The 16485-nt window shown below is 42.3% G+C and overlaps 1 protein-coding gene across 2 annotated transcripts in view; it reads right to left on the bottom strand.

Annotated features, from left to right (window-relative positions):
• Positions 1–358: 358 nt before the first annotated feature.
• vps35 (VPS35 retromer complex component) overlaps positions 359–16485 on the bottom strand; it is a 28140-nt gene continuing 12013 nt past the window's right edge. The window contains exons 11-19 of one of the 2 annotated variants that reach the window (XM_085279030.1): positions 15962–16110; positions 14170–14377; positions 12517–12672; positions 10533–10655; positions 10263–10442; positions 9088–9327; positions 8598–8741; positions 1451–1637; positions 359–957 (exon numbers count right to left, since the gene is read on the bottom strand). In XM_085279030.1, coding sequence (XP_085135156.1) covers positions 1458–1637; positions 8598–8741; positions 9088–9327; positions 10263–10442; positions 10533–10655; positions 12517–12672; positions 14170–14377; positions 15962–16110 — 1380 coding nt within the window. In that variant the 3' untranslated portion in view covers positions 359–957; positions 1451–1457. Of the gene's footprint in view, positions 1638–8597; positions 8742–9087; positions 9328–10262; positions 10443–10532; positions 10656–12516; positions 12673–14169; positions 14378–15961; positions 16111–16485 lie in introns of both variants that reach the window. The other variant, XM_085279021.1, reaches the window with a different exon arrangement.

Below are 16485 nucleotides of genomic sequence, written 5' to 3'. Positions count from 1 at the left end.
TCTCTTTTAGCATACTGGTGTTAATCAAGTCTATTTGGCCTTGGGGAAAAAGGTGTAGTGACTCCCGACCAGCAAAGTCCAGGAACAACATCAGAGATCTCTGTCCAGAAGAGCACAGTCCTCCTCAAGTTCCCAAGGGCCAAGCTTGAAGGATAAAGAAAGCTCGCATGGTGAGGGGGGGTTAAATATAGATAGACTTATATGTCTATCTTAATGCAACTGTTACTGATATTATTCCATTTCAAACGTTGAATCAAAGTTTGAGCCACAACCAAATAATCCTTCAGCAACATACAACAGCACAGCAGAGTCTAATCACACTCAGGAAATACTGTGTGTAAAATAAGTAAAGTTCAAGAACTGTTAATGTCAATTTTATTTCAGAGACAATGATCATTTCTACTTAGTCTGTATTTTTATTTATCTGATTTACAAGTGCATTTAAACACATATTTAAAAGCAAAAAGGTAACAGTTCAATGCCGACTCCAACAAATCAACATTGATAAGCAAGAAAGAGAAATCAATAAATGTTGTGGAAAACGACACAAAGCTTCTGCACCATTGTACACTGACAAGTCGGCCAACATACAATCCTGAGGAACTGCTGCACCTCCTTAACATGTTCATCCAAAAGGACATGGTTGTTATCAAAAAATATCATGGGGAAGAACAAAAAACAGTGTGTAATTAGTGAGATCCATAGAGAGTGAACTAAACACTGGCCCTCTGATGCCAAGCACACTAAAGCATGCAAACACACCACAGTTTTGACCAGGTCAATCCAGTGGTGAGAAGTCCTGACTTCAAACGAGACACTATAAGGAGCCTAAAGAGAGAATGACGAGCACGATGTGGCAAAAAGAAGAACGCTGAAGTGTGACGGCCAAAGATCGCACGGTCATCTGGTCTTCAGTTTGGTTTGGCACAATCTGTTTAAAGTTGCCACAAAGCCAACCTAAAGAACAGCAGAGTTATTGATTATTCATGTTCAGGAAACCAGGCCGTATGCAAACCCGCTGCAAGACAACTACAACTTTGAGATTTTCTGTAGTTTTTATACACTTGGCTATTACATTCGCTCTCAATATGGACAGATATCAACAACTGAAGGCATGATGACACAGTTAGCAAGTCCTCCATCAACATTAACATAGTGCAGGATACAGACAAACTGGTTAATTGTGGCCTTATAAAGGAATGGTAAATAAAAGACTTGCACACTAAAGTTACGTGCAGCATTGCTTTACACATGCAAGGATGGATAGCAAGGAGGAATGATGAAGAGACATCAACAACTAAATGAAGGACCGAAAGGAGGTCTTTCAGCTCTTAATGTTTATTTCTATTCCTGGCCTTTAACACAACTTCTTTATTCTTGTGATAGTGTGCGGTCGTCTACTCTTAATATAGTGGAACATCTAAAAGGGACTTTATATTTTCCAACCTACATTAGCTTTAAAGGACCAGGCCCTCGTAGGCAGGGCCCTCAGATTCAGGGGATTCCCTCTGCAGACGAAGATGCTCCAGTGTATTGTGGAAGTGTTTGTTGATCTGCTCCGTCTCTTCACTAGCTTCCAGGTTGGGAAGGTCTTCCCTGATCTTTTGGATCAGCTGGTTTAACACCTGGACTGTCACCTGGATGGGAGGAAGAGGAGGAACAGCACAAGGGTTCCTGTTTACATTCTAATATTATTGGGTGGACAACATTCACTCGTACCAAAGTATTCATGTGCACGCTCTGTGGGTCAGTTGGAATAGATAAGAGCAACTGTTCAAATCCAAACAACAATCTGAGTTTTACACAAAGGCGACTGTAAAAAAGTGACACATTTTCAATTTGATGGCTAAGCCTCACTCCAGCTCCGACATGGATGCCAGGGTTGGTCACGGAAACAATCCCACCAAACACTAATAAAAACAGGGGCCTGGTCCGAGGAGGGACTACACAGGGAGGAGGGCTCAAGGAGTCCTGACAACCAATCAACAGCCACAATATAAATGCCATTTTTTAAGTGTCCATCGATCCATCTTGTTCCGCTTATCTGGGGCCGGGTCGCGGGGGCAGCAGCCTAAGTAGAGAAGCCCAGACCTCCCTCTCCCCAGCCACCTCCTCCAGCTTATCCGGGGGAATACCAAGGCGTTCCCAGGCCAGCCAAGAGATATAATCTCTCCAGCGTGTCCTGGGTCTGCCCCGGGGCCTCCTCCCGGTGGGACATGCCTGGAACACCTCACCCAGGATGCATCCTTGTCAGATGCCCGAGTTACCTTAACTGGCTCTTTACATTTTTTTAAAAAACTTTTTTGTGACCACTGAAATTAAAGTTGGGGCTTGCTTCACATTTAAGTAAATAACTTTAAAAATAACTGCCCAGATTCAAGATGCTGTTAAGAATGTGGCAGAAGTTCATTTTCAAAATCATATACAAACCTGTGCGAACCAACCTGAGTCTAAAAAGCACATCTACACATCCTGGCTTCACAAGAAGCTCTTCCTCAGCAGACTAGCCAAAGCGCTTCAAGGTCACCTCACAAAGCACCTTTTTGAGTGTAGCACAAGGATTCAATACACTCATTAAGACAACAGGTCATTCTTCAGCACAGTGAAACATGACCATAAAGGGAAAGGGGAAAAAAACGAAGGAGAGAAGTGCTCGATCACCCACAGTGCCACAAATAAGGTGGCGCGACAGGTGATGTTAGGGCTGTGCGATATGACCAAAAGCTCATGTCCCGATATAAAAATTATATCGTCCGATAACGATATAAATCACAAACATTTAACATTTTCTGTAAATTCTGTGAATCTCGAGCAGCTCGACTTGCATGAAGTGTTTCCAGCTGCGCGTCGTGTAGCTGGAGTCGAGTGTTTTAACCGATGCATCAAACAATACATTTTTAGACTTAAGTTGTAACGGCGCCGTTTCTTTGTGAGTATTTATTACACGGCGTGCTGCGGGGGAAAGCCTGTTCTAACGTTTGAGTCTGAGCTTTATTTATTAGCACCTGACGGCTCTTTTCTGCTTCTCATCCGTAAATAGATCTCTCTTGGAAATGAGATTTTTAATCTCAATGAGATTTTTAATCTCAATGAGATTTTTTACCTGGATAAATAAAGGATTAATAAAAAATACTCTGCATACTCGTTCACGTTATTCAGTTTATTTTGAAGTCTCAACAGGATCTTGAGCTTTATTGTGAAAGGTTTATGTGGAACAAGCAGACACGCGATGGTTTTACCGTCGTTGTTGCTAACGACAACGCATAAATACAGGTGCTTTTCCGTCCGTAGTGTGGTTATATTAAATATAAGAGAAAGAGAGAACTTTAAGGAATTCATACAGCCACTACAGTGACATCAGAACCATGAAAAAATATTGCTGTAAACAGTTTATTTTGCGACACCCCGAAACAAACGATAGCGTAAAATGAAACGATGGACGTTTTTATATCGTTATATCGAACAGCCCTAGGTGATGTGACATCACACTCCATGACGGGGGTGTGTGGCCAGCATGAAAACAACTGTAGTCGGGATCTAATATTAAGTGACACAATGCCACCTAGTGGCAACAGATAATCAGCAGTAGATGATAATCATCATCCCATGCAAATAACATTTCAGTTGGTGGATCCGTGCATGATATGCATTAGGGTGACTTGTAGTAAGTAGGTAATTTCCATCACCACCTAGTCGGCAAAGGTAGTATATTTAGTGCGTAAATAACAACACCAATCAACATCCCAGACCAGATAGCGGCTCACCCACACCACGCCCAAGCCGTAGTTCAACTTGACAATGGCATGCTTGGACATGCAACAGGGCGCACAAGCCCTCCGACTGCTGTTTGCAGCTTTGTAAGACAATAGAGAATTAGGTCTATAAGCTTCTGGATAATTACACTGTTTTAGTAATTTTGATTATTAAAATCTACGGTTGTTGTGCACAGAGCGAACATTATTAAACCGTATCATTGTCCAAACATTTATAGACCTAACCAATGTTCCCTCTAATGCTTCACGTGTCTGAGCGAACACACAAACTGAGCGTCCCTTGGACCACTGTGAGCAACAGCAGACGTGTGCACTGTGGTCACGCCAGCATCCAAGCTACATGTTTATTAAAGTAATCAAATTACAGCATTTATGTTAGACTATCTTTAATTAACTGCTTTAACCCACTTACAACGAAAATGTTAAAAAATCTAGCCATTGACCTGTGCAGCATGTTAACACTATTGGAAGGAAAAATAACTTGAACTCTAATTTTGAAAACAACTTTTTTTTAATTAATTTTTTTTTATAAAGCTCTGACTTGTACTCTGAGTCTGTGGTCTGGGAGAGAGTCGGTAACTCTGTCTGCAAAATACAGTAAATAATGACCAATGTTGAGCAATTAATTATATCCAGTGGGGCAAAAAAGTATTTAGTCAGCCACCGATTGTGCAAGTTCCCCCACTTAAAATGATGACAGAGGTCAGTAATTTGCACCAGAGGTACACTTCAACTGTGAGAGACAGAATGTGAAAAAAAAATCCATGAATCCACATGGTAGGATTTGTAAAGAATTTATTGGTAAATCAGGGTGGAAAATAAGTATTTGGTCACCTCAAACAAGGAAAATCTCAGGCTCTCACAGACCTGTAACGTCTTCTGTAAGAAGCTTTTCTGTCCCCCACTCGTTACCTGTATGAATGGCACCTGTTTGAACTCATCATCTGTATAAAAGACACCTGTCCACAGCCTCAAACAGTCAGACTCCAAACTCCGCCATGGCCAAGACCAAAGAGCTTTCGAAGGACACCAGGAAAAGTATTGTAGACCTGCACCAGACTGGGAAGAGTGAATCTACAATAGGCAAGCAGCTTGGTGTGAAAAAATCAACTGTGGGAGCAATCATCAGAAAATGGAAGACATACAAGACCACTGATAATCTCCCTCGATCTGGGGCTCCACGCAAGATCTCATCCCGTGGGGTCAAAATGATCATGAGAACGGTGAGCAAAGATCCCAGAACCACACGGGGGGACCTGGTGAATGACCTGCAGAGAGCTGGGACCAAAGTAACAAAGGTCACCATCAGTAACACACTACAACGGCAGGGAATCAAATCCCGCAGTGCCAGACGTGTTCCGCTGCTGAAGCCAGTGCATGTCCAGGCCCGTCTGAAGTTTGCCAGAGAGCACATGGATGATACAGCAGAGGATTGGGAGAATGTCATGTGGTCAGATGAAACCAAAGTAGAACTTTTTGGTATAAACTCAACTCGTCGTGTTTGGAGGAAGAAGAATACTGAGTTGCATCCCAAGAACACCATACCTACTGTGAAGCATGGGGGTGGAAACATCATGCTATGGGGCTGTTTTTCTGCCAAGGGGACAGGACGACTGATCCGTGTTAAGGACAGAATGAATGGGGCCATGTATCGTGAGATTTTGAGCCAAAACCTCCTTCCATCAGTGAGAACTTTGAAGATGGAACGAGGCTGGGTCTTCCAACATGACAATGATCCAAAACACACCGCCCGGGCAACAAAGGAGTGGCTCCGTAAGAAGCATTTGAAAGTCCTGGAGTGGCCTAGCCAGTCTCCAGACCTCAACCCCATAGAAAATCTGTGGCGGGAGTTGAAAGTCCGTGTTGCTCGGCGACAGCCCCAAAACATCACTGCTCTCGAGAAGATCTGCATGGAGGAATGGGCCAAAATACCAGCTACTGTGTGTGCAAACCTGGTAAAGACCTATAGTAAACGTTTGACCTCTGTTATTGCCAACAAAGGTTATGTTACAAAGTATTGAGTTGTATTTTTGTTATTGACCAAATACTTATTTTCCACCCTGATTTACGAATAAATTCTTTACAAATCCTACCATGTGGATTCATGGATTTTTTTTCACATTCTGTCTCTCACAGTTGAAGTGTACCTCTGGTGCAAATTACTGACCTCTGTCATCATTTTAGGTGGGGGAACTTGCACAATCGGTGGCTGACTAAATACTGTTTTGCCCCACTGTAGTTACTTCTTCAAAAAAGTAACTGAGTTAAGTTTTTGCAGCAGTTTACCTAAAATGCAGCCAAGGCGGGTTTTAAATAAACATTTCAAACTATTTACAGAACAATCAGCTAGGGCTGGGCCATATTATACCGTTCACGGTAATACCGGTATAATGTTAGGCAACGATAGGAAAATGAAATATCGCGATAGAATGGGAGTAAAACGCGCATGCGCAGTGCCTTTGTTTTCATACGCACATGGCCGATTGTTGAGTGAAACAGATGAACCAGAACTGGTTTGTAAAAATGGTGCAACTTCAGTGATGTGGAACTGGTTTGGTGTTTGTCCGTCAGATACACAACAAAGCACATTTTTTTGCAGAACATGCAAGCGGCCGTTGTTATTGTCGTATTTGTCGGACTAAGATGCTCTTAAATCTGGGAGTAATCTGGGTCCTAAACTCCGTATGCTTCAGGTCAAACAACACTGCAGCATCACTGAGCGTTAAAAACTGTCTAAATTCTTTCATCTTTAATAAAACGATCAGCATTGCTGCTTTACCAGGTGTAACTATGAAGTTTAACTTCCAGGCATCCATGAAAACAAAAGTTATTACATTTAACGGAGTTAGAAGTTAGCAGGAAGCTAGCGGAAGTTAGCTCGCTAGTTTCGCTAGTTACCTAAGCATGATATAGCATGTTCTGACTGAGAGATTTCTGAAAAAAATCAAACGTACAGCTCTGCTATCACTTCCAACATAAATGAAGACAGGAAACTAAACAGCAGTGACGTTTGTAGGGTTACTGAAGTTGGGCTAGCTGGTATATAATGATGTGCTACGTGATCGCTAGCGACACAGCTATGTTAGCATAACATAAACAGTGAAGCTGGAGGACGAACACTAACACTTTTCCACTTATAAAAGTTAACGTTAAGGTTCTTCATGGTTAGAGACAAATGCAATCGCATGGCAGGATGCTGTAAACGGACCAAACTTCAGTCAGGAGAACAACTGAGATAATCCATCCACAATACGAGGTTAGTCATTAATATACTGCAACAACATGGGAATAGAGAAGCTGCCAGAGAATTCAACATTAATGAATCAATGGTACAGAAGTGGAGGAAGCAAGAAGAATGAGTTTAATAAAGTTTGATTTATCTGACTGCTTTGTTTCGCTTAATGTGCCTTATAATCCCGTGCACCTTATGGTCCGAAAAATGCGTACTGCACACTGCAGTTTAATGTTGCAAAGCACCTCTTTTTAACTTCAGTGGATATTATACATGGTTATGCTCAGGATATGTCAGCCCATTTCTACTGGAAATGCCTTTTGGTTAAACTTTCAGCAAGCAATTTGCATTTGCACTGTTACATTTTTATGAAGCTTTAATGTACATAAAAACCAGCTTCTTGTTTAAGTGAAAATTAATGGAAGGTTGTCTTTTTGCGCTAGTAATGTTGTGGAGTTGTATTTTGTCTCGCATCAATTATATCGTCAGTTATATCGTTATCGCAAATTTTCAAATATATATCGTGATAAATATTTTTGGCCATATCGCCCTGCTCTACAATCAGCTGTTCTGCATCAAATCTGATGCCACACAAATTATCTGTGCCACTCCAAAAAATAATTTCTGTCCACTATGAGATGAAGGAGAACAACAGCCTGATACCTGCAGGCCTGACAACAGGAGATGTGTCACTGCTGTAACACCTGTAACACTCAGCAGTCGCCTCATTGTTCTGACACACACAACAACACTATTGACTACACTACACACTAACTACACACTAACTACACAAGATTTACGCTAAACGTTGCAAATCTCTCACATCTCAAACACGCCGTCACTCCTAAAACTTCCTCCTTCCTAAACAACTAAATGTCATGTTGCCATATCATTTTTTTGATTGGTCCACATGGTACATTTTCCACCAATAGGAAAGGGTGGAGTTTTTGCTCACAGGCTTTCGAGCGTTTTCCTTATAAAACGGCGTTTTTACCGTTTCTTCCTGCAGTAAATGTAAACAACGACAGTATTCAGGAAGAAAAACAAACATTGCAGATATTTTATCATAACTCTGGTTTTACGTGGCCGATCAACACAATTTACAAACTGGTATAAAGTCCACACTTTGTCCGTCAGTTGTTCGTCTGTCCTGCTCACATCTCCAATGGTTGTACACGTTGTCATTAACGTGGCTTCACTCCACATCAGCCGCTTTGCTAAAACACCGGCACATAAGGACGCTGTCATAGCCTGTCGACGTTGATTAGCTGCGTATATACGAATGTGAATCGCATCATTGGCTGGACTGTGGGATACGGTGGCATCGTTCTGATCCCATACAGGAGCAGCCAGTCACTCACTGACTAAACTGTTAAAGTTTTAATTTTAATTTCAATTCAGGTTAGATTTTTTTTTGTGTGCAACGCAGATGTTCTGTGCGCAGAGACGTGCCAGCAGTGCTTAGCGGGAACATTGGACCTAACTGTTAATCAACACTTTAACTTGAGTGGTTGGTTTGAGGCAAATGAAGAAATTATTCTCTCTGGCAAAATGACCAGTTACTGGTTAGCACAAACATTTTTTTGTCTTACCGCATCGTTTTCCCTCTCATAGAAGCAGACGTATCTGTTGAGGATTTCAATGAAAAGCTGAACTTGCAGTGATGGATCCATGCACTGGTTGGCAATCTTCAAGGCTTTCTTTAGACACTCCATCACCCGCTTACCATCACGGATCTAAATGTGTAAAATGAGCAGGGAGCATTTAGAGATGTGCAAAAAGACTAAAGTGCACAATAGCATTAACAGCATTATATAGTGTGTTAAAGCGCACTGTGTCCCGTAAAACTGAACTTGCTGATCCTTCCATCCATTTGATTCCATAACTAATCTTTTGGGGTTTAATACAGTGACTGTTTAGCCTTCTTCCTCCTCTAGAACAAAGTCCTACACCACACACTGATGATTCCATTTAAATGTCATTTTTTAGAACGTCACTCATCTGCATGCACATGATTTTACTACAACCATCTTCAACAACTTTATGTTAGTGTGTGGGGAAAAAAGCCTAATTCCAACACACCTCTTCACCATTTTTGTCAGTGCTGCGACCTGACCAGAAGAGATGGGCACAGATGCTGACAGCTCTGCACTGGTCAGGCTTCTTCAGCAGCTTGGACGCAGCCAGTGCACACTGAGTCCTCAGGGGCTCGTGGTTTTCCTCGCTGAAGCATCGCATTCGCTCAAAAGTGCCAATAATCAAGGTGATGGCTGCCAGCTGAGCTTTGGAGTCACTGATCTCATCCTCATAGAGAGAGAATGCCTAATATGGACAAAGTATGGAGAACCAAGAGAAGAGATGAAAAGGTTGAGGGGATGGAACAACACCACCCATTGACAGAAAGAGGACTGTAGCGGTCTAATGGTTTTAAAATACAACAAAATAAAGTTATGTTTTTGGTTATACACTCTAAAGTTTTAGAGCACCCCAATTTTTCCAATTATTTATTGAAGTTCAAGTCGTTCAAGTTCAGTGAATAGCTTCAAATGGTACAAGGGTAAGTGGTGAACTGCCAGAGGTTAAAGAAAGGTAAAGTTAGCCAAAACTGAAACATTCTGCACATTTGAGAATCATCCAAAAGGCCTTTTCCAGGGAACAGAACATGGGTTCAACATTTAAAACTATTCTGCAGCAATTTCAAAGAAAGTCAGGGAGTACAGTTTCCTTCACCATCAAAGGCACTCAGGACAGAACAGCATTCTGCAGGCCCATGCAATAGCCTCTGGTATATGACTAGCTGGTCAGGGGTTCATCCTACAGCAAGATAATGACCCAAAACATAAGTCACAGTCTCCAGACTTAAACCGCATCAAGCTGTTTGGGATGAACTGGACAGAAGAGTGAAAGCAAAGCAACTAGCAGTGCCTCATTTATGGGAACTTCTGCAACAGATATGGGAAGAACTTCTGAACAATATTTGATTTCTATTGTAGAAAGAGTGCCACGGGTGTTTTCAGACACCAAAGGTGGCTACTTTGGGTCAAAGGGTTAGAATACATGTTGGTCTCTAAATTGATTCAATGATTTCTTCTTTTCAGTCCAACCGCTTTCATTTCAGAGTGCAATGAGACATTAAACTGCAGAATTTTCAATAAAAAACTGGAAAAACTCAGGTATCCAAAACTCTGACCGGTAGTGTGCACACATGTATGTATATAAACTATTTAAAGGCATGACAGTATTATTAAACATTCTACCTGTGACATGAACTCATACGCTACAGTCTCGTGGTTTTCAAAGCCAATCTCCCCTGCAGCCAGCGCCCCCTGCAGGAAGAGTCGAAGAGGCAGCTCGGCGAGCTCAGCCTTAATGAGTGCACTGATTGTCTGGTGGGCAAAAGAAAAAATCTTCTGGCACTTCTTTTCCCATTTGTCATCCTAAGAGGAAAAGAAATTGGTATGATTTCATAACAGGACATAAAAGAAAATGCATTATGTGCTTTGTGATGAAAAATAACATTTGCTCACGGTGGAGGAGTTTTCCTTGTATCGAAAGGCTAGCTGGTAGGCAGCAAACACAAGGGGAGGCAATGTGTAACGAATCCTTTGGTTTCCACCAGCTCCAAAGTGTTTGCGTGCTGTATTAAGAATCTGAAGCAAACAAGAACAAAGTTAAGTGAAAACCACTGGTCTCAGCAAAAACACTCACAGAAGTACAAACTGCTGGAATTTTCCCAAGAACTAGATAAGGTGGGGACAAAGGAAACACTGCAGCATTATTCTCAGAATCTCTAGCAGCAACTTAAAGGAGACCACCTGCAGGACTCTTTCTAATACATAATGTGCACAATTAAGACTCTTCGGGTTCGTCTCAAATGCTTGAAAAGAAGACAACTGGACTTCTACAACTTCAGATACATTTCCACGAGGCTTCTTTAATTCTGAAAACAAAAGGTGGAGTGAAGAAGAATAAGAATCCTTTATTGTCATTATGTCTTCACACACATAACAACATTACATTCACATATACACACAATCAAGAATAGAAACAACAGGTAAGATATTATGTGGAGATCCAGGAAGATGACGTCCACACTGCCTGGACCTCCACCAACGCACAATGACCTCCACGGTGTTGCTGGTGTTCGGGTGTTGGATCTCCTCTCTACAGTGAGTCTCATCATTGTTCCAATATCAGACCCAAACAAAACTTAAATACTTCAACATAAAACTAGTAAAACAAAAATAAATACAGCTTCACGACTGAACAGTTTTGAGCAAATACAGTGAATAACGTCGGGCTGAGCACACCGCTCTGTGGCAACCAGTGCATCCAGCTCCTCATTCTCACCACTGGAGTAAGGGCGACGTAGCCGCTGAGGCAAGTGCACCCGGTTAATTTAAACCTTGGATTGGTTCCTGAGGGTTATTGATCCACTATTAACTCATTCACTGCCATTGACGTCTATAGCCATCAATTGCAGTGAATGAGTCAATGGGTTTAACTCATTCACTGCCAATGGCTGGCAGTGAATGAGTTAATCATGTGAGTCATCACATGAGCCAAAAAACATTCCTAGGTCATCACTGGGTGTTAAGGGTGAAACCGGTGTAGGACACTGTCACCCCACCATCAGTGGAGCTATTGAGGTCACCTGAAGTGGCTGGAAGGATGTCAGACTGCACAGTAAGTGGCTGATACTTCGTGTCATAGGCTACGCCTCTATTCAATGAAGATGGTTCACAGTGGACACAGATGATCTCATTTTAGCAAACCACCTGTCTTCTTGGTCCAAAATGTGAACATTGGTATCCTGAGTGACCTTTAGATGTAGAGATACACGTGAGTGTGCAGCTGATTTCATTTAGGTCCAGTTGGGAGAACCACATATCTAAGATGGTTTTTTGTTTGTTTTTTTAAACACACGACTCTTCCTCTTCTTTCCTTTCTGCTTCAGAAGATACATTTCTGCCTGACGTTGCAGGATCCTGATGACTCCACGCTCGTCTTCCAGAGCAGGGCTCGCAAAATCGCTTGCCCCACGTCCCGGAGCTAGCAATATCTCCGGTCGGGTGAACAAAATCTATCTCAGCCCCGCCCATCGGTTATCATATAGCCCGACGGGCGGGGCGATTTTGCGAGCCCTGCAGAGGGTGTGGTAAGTCAAAGCGTAGGCTTCTGGGAGTCTGTGTCGGCTTCCGGTAAACTTCAATGTTGAGGCTTACAGCCTCCTTAACGAGCAAAGCACAGTCCAGGAATGGTAACCCTGATATCCTCCCTGGTAAATCAGTGAATGTCACCCGCATACCTGAACCTGTGGCTCAGTGCCGTCCCTCTCAGCCCCTTCCTCCATGATAAGCTTAGCTACAGTGGGGGACACAGAGGAGCCCATGGCACGTTGTTGGCCTTGCCTGTACAAATGTCCAGTTGCCTTGTTTTCAAGCACTCAAGACTACCACAACCTTGATGACTGAGAACGTAGAAAGACACAATGTTAACGCAAACACCTACAAGATACTGCTGATCAGGATCTTCAGAATGGAGCAGATGGATGAAACGACCCACAAGGCTCTGCTCCTCAGCAAAGTCCTCTGGGTCTGGATCTTCAGTTGGTTGGTCTGGCTGGTCCTGTATCAGTGTGGACACCAAGTTCAAGATGGCGTCCACCTAGAGGAACAAAGGGTACAACATTAAACCGATACTATTTACAAACTGTGTAACCAGGTTAGATGTCTGCACAAAAACCTTAAAGAATACTTTAACATGAAACTACTAAAACAAAAATGAAAAAACAGCTACTTTTATACAGATTTCTCACTAATCTAAGCAAATATGACAAGTTGCATCACAAAGTACAGATGATACTTCAGCCATACATAACCAGCGTGCATTCAGCAAGAGACTGTGGCTGTGGTCAAACAGCCTACATAAGTTTTCTGTTAACATCACTTTTTCATCTGTCGGTGAGGGCTTCTCTACGGCGACTGTAGTTTGGGGTGTTTGTTAACTTTTACAAGCCTATTTGCAAGGTTGTTGGGAAACTATATAAATGTGTCTGCAAAAAGTTGGTTCTGTTCATCTGGACGCAGCGTTTTCAGTGGGAGAAACATTTCATCATCATCAGGTGACGTCTTCAGTCTCAGCTGACTGCAGGTTTCACCCTTATAAACAGCACATTTGCATAATGACTGAAACCAGCGAATGAAGGAACAATGGGCTGAGAGGTCAGTTCCTTCATCATAATTATGCAAATTCTCATGACCACTGATCAACAAAGACCACTGATCAATGGCCATGAGTCCCATTCACAGAGAGTTGGGGAATGGCTGCAATCACAGCATTGTAAGATGGTGACAGATGTACCCTTAGGCCCCTCCTCCATTCAGAGATGGTCTTTCCCTTTTCACGTAAATGGCCTCCTTGACTCCGCCCTCAAACCAGCGTTCCTCCCTGTCCAGGATGTTACATCCTCATCATTGAAAGAGTGTCCACTGGCCTGTAGGTGTAGATAGACTGCAGGTGACTCTTCTGTGTTGTAGCTAGAGGTTGTTTGGTTTCCCCGACGTATAAATCCTGGCACTCCTCCTGCACTGAACAGCGTACACTATGTTACTCTGTTTGTGTCGGGGGACCCGATCCTTGGGGTGCACCAGTTTTTGGTGCAGCGTGTTTTGACCCGGTGTGTTCTGTCACCATCTTACATGCTGTGATTGCAGCCATTCTCCAACTCTCTGTGAATGGGACTCATGGCCATCGATCAGTGGTCTTTGATCCGTGGTCATGATAATTTGCATAATTAAGATTAAGGAACTGACCTCTCAGCCCATTGTTCCTTCAGTGGGCTGGTTTCAGTCATTATGCAAATGTCCTGTTTATAAGATTGAAACCTGCAGTCAGCTGAGACTGAAGACGTCACCTGATGATGACGAAACGTTTCTCCCACTGAAAACGCTGCGTCCAGATGAACAGAACCAACTTTGGGAGATTTACGTTCCTGGATGATTGAGATGCATCAAGACGATATTTAAATGTGTAAAAAAATAATTACAAAAACTGTATCTATGAAAACCACACATCCTTTCTTATGTAAAATGTTGCTAGGGGGGTGTTTTGTCTGATGCTCTGTCGGTTTAAATACAAATCTACAGCTGTTAGATTAATAACCTGCTCTTGTGCCACAATGGTGGTGTTGTAGTCCAATGTGTTGCTCAGCACATAGCAACTCATGTTCTTGCGGGACTCATAGTCGAAGTATTCAAAGAGTGGTGGGAAGTGTTTGAGCTGCAGGACCATCAGCACATTGTTGTAGGTATCCACCGGGATCTTCAACAGCCTGGTAAGTTCCTTTGACACCGCACTGCTGGTTGCTATGCTAGAGGAGGGAGAAGAAAGGAGACTGAAAAGGTTTTTCCCTGCACGATTAAAAGAAGCCGACTCAGGTTTACAGTTCCAAGGGACAAAAAAACCCTCATACCTTCAGGGGGGATCAGTATGGGCTCAAAGATCAAGTTTGTGGAAATTATTAAAGTTGAGAAACTGAGTGAGGACACACATAAAAGTAAGCATATGCTTAGAGATGTTTCTGCTGACATGCTGTGTTTGTTCTTCTCCAAACATCTTTGCTCTCATCTGTCTAAAGGACTTTGTTCAGTTGCAACTTTGCAAAATGAAGTCACACTGTCAAACTCTTTTTAGAGAGAAGACATTTTGTTTGGAAAATGGCAACATTTCCAAATCAGGCATACTTGTAACCTCTGTTTTGCACGTTGACCTTTAACATGCTTACTGAGGCCTCCAGAGTCAGGGAGGCTCTTGGGTCGATTGTGTGGGACAACACGCTCTTGGACGGGGCTGTCTTGGATGTTTTCCATTTGTGAATAATCTTTCTCACTGCACAGAGTTCAGATTGATTGGAAATGGTCTTCTAGCCTGACCCAGATTAAAGGGCTGCTTCCCTCAGATCACTGCTGATGTTGTTCCTGCTTTGCAACACCAGTGTTGCAGTTGTTTCTCAAGAAAGCAATGTATTACTCATTACTTGTTATTCTTCAAAGTAATCCAGTACTTTGCCTAATTACAGTAACTGTTACATTGCTTTTGACTCTAGGCTGCAGTCCCACATCAACACAAATCTATACTAATGAGGACACATTTGATCTTTCTCCTAGATTTCAGCTATTTAACACAAAGCAAAGTTGAAAACCGACCAAAGGGCCAAATAAATTGGTGATTCTACATTAGAAACACGAACAGGTAGAAATGCAGCACGACTGCTACCTGCTGAAGGGTCTGCTGGTCTGCGGTCGGCACAACAAAAAAATCACGTCGACTTCTTTGCAAGCTTAGTGTTAGCATGCCACATATGTAATGTGATTATTGTAACATGGTACTTCAGTGTGTTAACACACAGCTGACTCACTACTGACACACCTACAAACAACCAGAGGGGTCACATTTAACTGATGATCAGTCAGCCAAGCACCATTTTTAATTCAGTTTTATTTAAAAATGACAAATCACAACAAAAGTTGCCTCAGGGCGCTTTCTATTGTAAGGTAAAAATCTTAAAAGAATACAGTGCATGTGATAATCAGGACCTGGCGGCTACTTAATGCCCATGGAAGCAGGAAGCCTGGACTGTACCGCTTCACTGACTTACCATCTTGTTAAATAAATAATGACACTGTATAATATGTCATGTGCTTTTGTGCATCTGACGATGTATTTGCCAAATGTTAAGATGATTATTATGTCCTGAGATGTAAAATCTTTCATCTGCACAACTCATGAAAGCAACCAAGTTTCTAGTTTCCTCAATAATACTAATAACACATCTCAATATGCAAATTTATGTCATAAGAATGAATGCATTCTGCAGCTTTTATTAAACACAGCTCTATGATTTCATGACATCACACGGCTCACTCAGGAGTTCATCAGGGGGCCAGAGACTTACTGTTCCAGGTTGAGCTTGTTGAAGATCTCCACAGTACTCTCCAGGACTTTGTCTACATAATCTACACGTTCAGGGTAGCATTTCATGGCCAAATTGATGAGAGAGACCTGAAGCGATACAATATCCTCTGATGGCATGTCCTGGCGAGACTGAAAGAGTAGACAACAGAAGGGAGCAGTAGTCCCATTGTTAGTTACACTTACTCTAGTACTCTACCTAGTTTGAGAGGCTCCGCCTTTGACTCTGTTGTCCTGTAACAAATAAATTATGATTGCTAGTTTGCTAAGATCCTAATATGATATACCATCTCTGTTAGACTTTAAATGTGGCTCCATAATAATATTACGTGCTTTTAATGTGCTCACACTCGTATGGTTAAGGATAGCTCTCTCCCAAAAACCTTTTGCATTCAATAAAGTAACTCTGTCATCTACTTTGGTCAAACTAGGGCAAATACAATGTTTGTCTATATTGTGATACACTCTAGATATATCATGACAGGTCTTGCGCCCCAGCTCCCCCGG

The sequence above is a fragment of the Mchenga conophoros genome, linkage group LG1, assembly GCF_057382185.1.
Source record: "Mchenga conophoros isolate Kocher_MC1m ecotype Shallow Benthic linkage group LG1, M_conophoros_male_GT1.1, whole genome shotgun sequence".
Taxonomy (NCBI): Eukaryota; Metazoa; Chordata; class Actinopteri; order Cichliformes; family Cichlidae; genus Mchenga; species Mchenga conophoros.
Note: the sequence above shows the minus strand (reverse complement) of the source record. Positions and strands in the feature narration are given on the sequence as shown.